The sequence below is a fragment of the Ictalurus furcatus genome, chromosome 29 (assembly GCF_023375685.1).
Source record: "Ictalurus furcatus strain D&B chromosome 29, Billie_1.0, whole genome shotgun sequence".
NCBI lineage: Eukaryota > Metazoa > Chordata > Actinopteri > Siluriformes > Ictaluridae > Ictalurus > Ictalurus furcatus.
Window position 1 is genome coordinate 16,417,127 of NC_071283.1, and position 9,087 is coordinate 16,426,213.

General features: G+C 41.3%; 1 protein-coding gene across 1 annotated transcript in view; it reads right to left on the reverse strand.

Moving 5' to 3' along the window:
- fabp2 (fatty acid binding protein 2, intestinal) overlaps positions 1–3,764 on the reverse strand; it is a 4,152-nt gene extending 388 nt beyond the window's left edge. Inside the window, exons 1-3 of the mRNA XM_053619306.1 lie at positions 3,549–3,764; positions 2,308–2,480; positions 1,019–1,126 (exon numbers count right to left, since the gene is read on the reverse strand). Coding sequence (XP_053475281.1) covers positions 1,019–1,126; positions 2,308–2,480; positions 3,549–3,615 — 348 coding nt within the window. The 5' untranslated portion in view covers positions 3,616–3,764. The remainder of the gene's footprint in view (positions 1–1,018; positions 1,127–2,307; positions 2,481–3,548) is intronic.
- Between the last annotated feature and the right edge of the window lie 5,323 nt (positions 3,765–9,087).

Sequence of the window (9,087 nt, forward strand, 5' to 3'; positions counted from 1 at the left end):
ATAGTTTACACAACTAATAAACACAAACAACGCAGCTGGTCGTGTTCCAGAGAAACAGTAAAGAAGTGTAAACTCCTCTGTCCTGGAGATGTCCCAAAACTTCAACTTACCTCTGACTGTTACACAGCGCTGACACTGGAGACTCCTTCCATACACGTTACATAAACACATTTCTCCTTACAGAAAACTTCACCGTATCAACCATTACACACGTTTTTAATACGTTTATTATTAGTGGAGCGTCTGCTGTACACGTCCCTGTGAATGAGCCGTTACTACACACCGATCAGCCATAACATTAAAACCACCTTCCTCGTGCCACCAGAACAGCTCTGACCCGTCGAGGCATGGACTCCACAAGACCTCTGAAGGTGTAGGTTCTAATCACTGCATACCGGGAACACCCCACAACACCTGCTGTTCTGGAGACGCTCTGACCCAGACGTCTAGACATCACAATTAGGCACTTGTCAAAGTCTCCTTATGCTTGCCCATTTTTCCTGCTTCCAACACGTCAACTTCGAGAACTGACTGTTGACCTGCTGCCTAATAAATAAATCCCACCCCTTTACAGGTGCCACGGTAACGTGATCAACGTTATTCACGTCACCTGTCAGTGGTTTTAATGTTATGGCTGATTGGTGTAGAAATGATAAGGTATTCGAACGAGTGTATTAATATAAACCTGTGATGTGCAGCTGCGCTACTCTCAGAGCTGCTGTTAGAGAAAACTAATCAACACCTTCTGACCAATCACAATCCAGAACAGAGCAGCAGTCTGGTGCAAAAAACTGTATTTGTACATTGTTTTAATAAATGGTAAAGGTGCTTGGCCATTGCACCATTTTTACACCTTAATAATGTAATGCTGTAGTGTTATATGACATGTCTTATTATTATTATTATTATTAGTAGTAGTAGTAGTAGTAGTAGTAGTAGTAATAATAATAATAATAATAATAATAATAAACACGGTGCTGTGTGGTCATGTGGAGAATGGATTTGAATGTATTCTCACCTGTACCAGCTCATCACCCACTATCTGCCTGATGGTGGTCAGAGTTTTCCCGTTGTCCTTACGGATGAAGGATCCCTTCAAAACATCTCCCTCCATCACCCAGGAGCCCTGTGGGGTCAAACATCAGAAGGTCAAAGGTCAAACTGGAAGATCAGTGTTGTTCAAAAATGTGCGTCTTCTTCCCAACAAACTTACTGAAGTTTTTACTTATAAAAGATTAAATTCTTCCTGAAACTGAAGCTGAGTTCTACATAGAAGAATTTAACAGTTCTAGACAGATCCTTTTTCCTTGTGAATTTATAGATGTATGCATTACATATGTACAGGATTTAATAACCACATTCTGTTATCATAACTGCTCCATCACACCTGCCCCATCACACCTGCCCCATCACTCCAGCCCCATCACTCCAGCCCCATCACACCTGCCCCATCACACATGCCCCATCACTCCTGCCCCATCACACCTGCCCCATCACTCCAGCCCCATCACACATGCCCCATCACACATGCCCCATCACTCCTGCCCCATCACACCTGCCCCATCACTCCAGCCCCATCACACCTGCCCCCATCACACCTGCCCCATCACTCCAGCCCCATCACACCTGCCCCCATCACACCTGCCCCATCACTCCTGCCCCATCACACCTGCCCCATCACTCCAGCCCCATCACACCTGCCCCCATCACTCCAGCCCCCATCACACCTGCCCCCATCACACCTGCCCCATCACTCCAGCCCCATCACACCTTCCCCATCACTCCAGCCCCATCACACCTGCCCCCATCACACCTGCCCCATCACTCCAGCCCCATCACACCTTCCCCCATCACACCTGCCCCATCACACCTGCCCCATCACTCCAGCCCCATCACACCTGCCCCCATCACACCTGCCCCATCACACCTGCCCCATATCACACCAGCCTCATCACACCTGCCCCATCACACCTGCCCCCATCACTCCAGCCCCATCACACCTGCCCCATCACTCCATCCCCCATCACACCTGCCCCCATCACACCTGCCCCATCACTCCAGCCCCATCACACCTGCCCCATCACTCCAGCCCCATCACACCTGCCCCATCACTCCATCCCCCATCACTCCAGCCCCATCACACCTGCCCCATCACTCCAGCCCCATCACACCTGCCCCATCACTCCATCCCCCATCACTCCAGCCACATCACACCTGCCCCATCACACCTGCGCCTATGTAACATTAAAGCTACAGAATGCTACACTTAAAGCTACACTATAAGAAGTGTTTTCTAGAGGAACGTACGGAGAGTTCGGTTCCGTCAGCGAGCGAGTACTGGAACGTGACTCCCAGCTTGAAGTCGAGCTCCAGTGTGCGGAACGTGCTGACCTCCTTCACATGGAACGTATCTTCATTCTGCTCCAGCGTGATCTTCAGGCTGTCATGGGCTGCGAGTTTCCTCTTCACCAGGTTAATGCCTGAACACACACACACACACACACACACACACACAGACACACACACACACAGACACACACACACACACACACCTTATTGCACGGTTTTATTTGAATAATTGTATATTTTAATAAGGAGCAAAAATGGCAAAATATGAAGCTTTTAATGGCTTTAATACTAAATCGTAGGTAAGGAAGTTAATGAGGATAAATAAATGCACCCCCTGCTGTGCCACTGTTTACTGGTCTAGTTTTGCTGCAGTGCTGGAAACAGGGAAACTCACTTGTACACACTTGTACACAAAGGTAAGATCATGATCGTGGTTAAATGTTTGATGTAAAATTCAAACCGACATGTCTGAGTGTAGAAAATTAAAATAAAGTAAAGATAAAAATAAAATGGCTTTCCCACAAGGATTAAACATTAACTCAAAGGGAAAGGCTTGACCATACTTACTTACTTTATCTATTTGTTTAATCTTTGCTAATTTATGACCAAATTTAGCTTCCTAATGGGGTTCTACTTGGAACCTTCTTTCTGTTGCAGGGTTTTGCACAGAACATGTAATGGTTCCTCCAGCGGGGAAAAGCCCAGCAATGCTGAATGTTCTAGAAGGAACCTTTAAGTGTAAAGTGTACTTGTGCTGAATATTCCTTCTTTTTTCTAATGCCATAAGTAAACATTTTGTTCTGTGATGATCTGCTTAGTCCCCAGTGTTCCTGAGCTCCAGATCCTCACCTGACCACAATAAAGCAGTCTGAAGAGGAATACGTGTACGAATCGATCCACTTTATCTGTGATGTGTTCGGATTGTACTGATTTCATTTCTGAATCGTGAGTTCCATCGTGCACATAAACAGTTTATTAAATCTGTGATGTTTATCCTTCTCTAGAGTCGATATTTATACTGCAGACACGAATCACTCCGCTTTAACCTGGACCCTGTCCTTCTATAATAACTGTACACAATTTACACAACAACACAACAACCCTCATCACAGTCTGTGGTTATAATGACCTTCCTGAATGATTAGATTAATTTAATTAGACATGAACTTCACATATTAATAAAGGAGTGTGTTTCTCACCCATCTGCTCCATGAACTTGTCATAGTTCTCACTGCGGTCCACTTTCCATGTTCCGTTAAATGCCATGATGTTCAATAGAATGTCCTCGACTGGAGTGTGTGTGTGTGTGTGTGTGTGTGTGTGTGTGTGTGTGTGTGTGTGTGCGCACTGGAGTGGCAGAGTTATTTCTTCACACAGCTTCTTATACACACACAGTGATTAGAAGACACACCCTTTTCTGAGGATTTATCTTCATGCTGATGTGGCTGAGTAATCTCAGAGTGCAGGAGGAGATCAGACTCAGACGCAGACTTCTCTCAGGAACTCTGGGTTCAACAGACAAGTTCCCGCTTGTTTTAGGGTAAAATCTCACACAGACCAGTGTATTTAACTAACGAGGGAGTTGTAGTACCTGTTTGTTTTGTTGAGGGAGTGGTGAGACGTGTGTTTTGTAAATGCAGTGTGTGCATAGTAACAAAGTACAATGCAATGAGGACATGAGTTAACCAAGCATACACTATCATATGTCCCCATATCATATCACCATGGCTAAAAGTATGTGCACCCCTGACCATTACACCCATATGTGTTTGTTGAACATCCCATTCCAGATTTATTCCCCCTTTATTGTTATAACGCGCTCCACTCTTCTGGGAAGGATTTCCACTAGATTTTGGGGCGTGGCTGTGGGGATTAGTGATCATTCAGCTATGAGAGCCTTAGTGAGGTTGAGGTCAGGTGCTGATGTTGATGTGAGGAGACTCCAGTTCCAATTCATCCCAAAGGTGTTCAGTGGGGTTGAGTCAGGGCTCTGTGCGGGACACTCGAGTTCTTCCACCTTCTTCCAACCTTCACATACCATGTCTTCATGGAGCTCACTTTGTGCACAGGGGCGTCGTCATGCTGGAACAGTGTTTGGGTTCCTCTTAGTTCCAGTGAAGGGAAACTGTAATGCTACAGCGTACAGAGACACTCTATACAACTGTGTGCTTCAGACTTTGTGGGAACAGTTTGGGGAAGAAGCTCATATGGGTGTCATGATCAGGGGTGCACATACTTTTGGCTGTATAGTGTATATAGTATAAATGCACAGTCGGGTCCAAAAAGTCACAAACAACCAAGAGTCCATGACAAAAAGTTGTCTTTATGTTAATGCATCATTAAAGAGAAACATTTCAGAGAAATAAAAACAAATTGAAAAAGAAGGGAATAGTGTGTAGGATGTGAAGATCTGTTACAGCAAGAACACAACACACAGGAATAAATAAATATCATTTTTGTCATGTTTATTTTTTAAGTGATGGAACTCAAAAACAACATTTATGTACTTAACGGAAATTAACTGTCATCTAATTGTTCATGTCAGTAAACAGAGCAGACGAACGGTGGGAGCATTCAAATATTTGTTTCTTAAAAATTGCACTGATTTTTTATAACAGATGAAATAAAGACAAGTCTTCAAACTGATCTGTGATTCAGGACTCTGTATGTGGACCTGCTAATGAGCAGAACAGGAACAAACCCACAGCAGTGTGCATGTGTACACTACTATACTGAGTACTGATGTGGGAACTGGGTACTGTTTCAGCGAGTACTGAAATCACCAGTGTTACGGTTCTTCCTCTGATACACCACAACCACAAGGTTCCTTCAGAGATCTTTGGATTGTTAAAGGTTCTTTGTTTCCATGAGACGCTTTCTCAGATTGTTGTACATAGAACCTTTAGGGCATTAGATGAAACCTACACTGTGTCATTACCCGGTGAACTCACATACGGACACTAATAATGAAGTAAGATTCTCATGTAATGCCTCATGTCCTTTCTTCTCATGTTTTACTGTCATGAAATGTCATGTACTAATGTAGGGATTAGAAAACTGATTAGCTGTTATAAAGATGTTTTGCTGATCTGGATAAGATTCAAAACGTTTACTGTCATCATTTGCTCTGGAACACGGAGGGTGTGTCTGTGTTTCATGGGAAGATATTGTGTAATGGTTTATATCGAGTGTTAGCAGTTTGCTGAACAGTATTAATGCTCTGATAACTGTCCTAAATGAGCAGAAACACAAAGGATTTTACTGAATTACGACTTAAAACGAAGTGCAGCCTTTTATTAACTATTAAAAAAAATGACACTAAATATTTAATCTTGTTTTTAACATTAAAATGTTCATTATGTGTTTTTACCATCATTATTTCCATCCATCACACCCAGTTTATCAGTGTTTAACTGTAAATTATTAACAAGCGAAAGGGATTACCCAAGACATTCTGAAGGAGTGTCATATACAGGTATAGTACAGTATAAATATCACTAGTACTAGTATTTATTTATTAAAGACAATTCAACATTAAAGAAAAAACCCAAACAGACCCTGAAGGATATTTCTGGAAAACAGTTTCTGCGGTAGCGGTGGTGTATTAAGCTTTATAAACTGCTTTGTGTTCCTGTCTGCAGTGTTGGAACTTTAAGTTGATTAAAGGTTTAAAAGATCCTTAAAGAAAACAATGGAAATAATAAAGTTATGTATTTGTCAGACCACAATTCAGCCACCTGACAGCAGAGGTCACTGTCTCCACTAATATAATCAGGGTTGGGTTTCCCAGTAACGATGAATCTAGGTTATTACCAATCATTTAAAGAACGACACACGTAAAGTTTCGTACGAGCTGATTTTGCGAGTGTTTCCCAAAAGCCTTCGTTATTTCCAACGTTCTGAAGTTTTCAGTTTTCTTTGTCGAATCCGTCAGTCGAAACCGTCCCACCGATTTACACACATTATCCCTTTATAATACCACACAAGTATTAAACCAAAACTTATAAAACCATAATTATTATGAAAATAATAATAAACTAATAATTAATATGATTGAATGTTTCTCAAAACATGAAAAACATTACATTTGTGATGGTTACCTTATCATACATGAAGCCTATAAATAGGCAGACGGTTAAACCAGCAGCGCCAAAGAGCCAGAGATACGTACACAAGTAAATATAGGGAATGTCAATACACTCTGATTTCTGTATAAAGGATCTATACAATGCTTCATATTTTGTGGCAGTATTATTAACTTCAGCATTTTCTTTCCAGACCCAGTTTGGTTCAAGTAAAGCTATGACACCCTGAAAAGAATGGCGTTGAGTCTACTGTATATAATGTTTGTTATAAAATCCCTACAACTAACACAAGTTACTTAACAAAATAAAAATTAAAACATTATAAAGTGCATGCTCCACGGCTAACATCCAACACTTTTAACTAAGAACAGTTTTAAAAATCCATGCAAAATTGTCATTTCTAAATTGGAAACGATTTGCATAAAACCTGTAGAAATGAGTAATAACTCTGAATGGTGTCTGATATGCAGTACAGAAATCTGAGCAGCTGATCAGAATCCGATCCAGACCCAAGACGCAGGTGTCAATGGGACTGTTATCTAGACTTCAACAGATTTGTAAGAGTTTTCCATTCAGTGCTACAGTAAAACATTTCCTTTGCTCTGTATGAATTGAGCTGATATTTATAGTGCTCATCGTGGGGATAGAGGTTGACCTCTCTCTTTCAGTAAAGGTCCAAGTAAAGCAGGCAGATGAGCTGATAAGTCTAATCAGTCCTCACATGTTCACCTTTATGGGTTTGGATTTTAGTGACCCTTCAGAGAAAGGTTTATCTGGAAAATGTTTATTGATGTTACTACAACCACAGTCACCTGACAATAAAAAGAAAATAAACCTTTGTACCCAAGAACATTATTTATCTCACTAGGTTGCTGTGTGTGGATATACAGAAAAATTCTGCAGAGTAGGAGTGTGTGATACGGGCAAGATCATGATATTTCAACATGCAATGGAAACCGGCTTTGTAAACACAGAGTGTTGAGATGGAACGGTTTAGAATAAATATGACTATAGTACACACACACACACACACACACACACACACACACACAACCAAACTTCTCCATCACTGGTGTCTACAAATATGGAGCAGAGCATCAGCGCTCTTGCGTGCCGCTGTGAGTTGGAAGGTTTTGTCCTGAGAACTGTCCTGTGTGTAAGGAAAAGGTTCAAACAGAAGATGTTGAATAGTGAACCACTAAAGCAGTGATGAAGAACAGCTCACAGTAGTGAAGTCATCCCTGATATTCAATTCAATTCAATTCAATTCAGTTTTATTTGTATAGCACTTTTAACACTGGACATTGTCTCAGAGCAGCTTTACAGAAACATATAAACACAGGATAGAGATTTTAAGTGTGTGAATTTATCCCTATTGAGCGAGCAGGTGGTGACGGTGGTGAGGAAAAACTCCCTAAGATGATATGAGGAAGAAACCTTGAGAGGAACCGGACTCAGAAGGGAACCCGTCCTCATCTGGGTGACACCGGATAGTGTGAAAGTAAAAGAAAGTTCATTATGGTATTGAAGCTCTACACTGTATTTTAAACCTCTGTATTGGTGTTTGTTTAAGTCGGCCCCAACAGTCACATGACCAGTGATGTCCGAAGCTTTATTTCAGCACACACCCACGTCACTGAGACAAAGAGACAAAAACCCTGCTGTGTATTTAGAGTCATTCAGGAAAGTAGCAGTTTGAGTAAATAAGTGATATAGAGAAATGTTGTAGTTTTGGAACCAGCAAAAAAAATAAACAAGATTGTCTGTGTATAAGAAACTTGTGTGTGTGTGTGTGTGTGTGTGTGTGAACGGCTTCACTATAAATAGCTTTGACTTTTTTATCCAGTGTATATATGGTGTATTACACTTGCATTTAATGTTGAAAAATAACATTCAGGTTCAGAAGTACTGGAACGTACAGATTTATCATCAGAACCCCGAACACACTGTGCTACAGAAGCTCTGAGAGGCCATGCATTATTATTTTTTTATTTCTTGTTTTCTCGTGATCTTGACATAACAAAAAGTTGTTTTCTCATCATTTTATCAGGAGAAAATCTCTTGCGTTGTTGAATGGGGTTGGTGTTACATGCATGTTGGTGTCTTCACCATCGCCATGGTAAATGTAATAATAACCCGCTGTACGTAGAGATGAACTTAATCTCTGCATTAAAAGGGAGGAACGTCCCTGCTCAAGTGTCCGACACTAATGTGGAAGTCGTCAGTCGCTAACAGACACAGAGCTATTTCAGCTTGACTGAGTCTCTGATCAACAAAGGGAGAATGAATTTGTTCTTCCATGATGCTGTGGGATTGCTTTGAGCTTTTACTGCCTCCAGAGCAATAAAAACGTTATGTCAAGTACAGACACAATAATTAATTCATGATCACGAAAAAGCAAGAAAGAAAATAATAACAATAATAATGCATGGCTTATTAGGGCTTCAGTAGCACTCTCCACTTTACTCATGCTTTTGCTCACATTTTATTTTATTGTAATTATTTTATTGCAGTATGAGTAATGAAATCTGTTTTCTGTGCATTCTCTGTCCTTGTAACTTGCTGTTGGACTGCTGCAATAAAAATCTCTCTCAGGGATCAATAGACTGCTGCAGGGATGAGGTATTTTTGTAGGCCAACCTGGAAGTTAGCA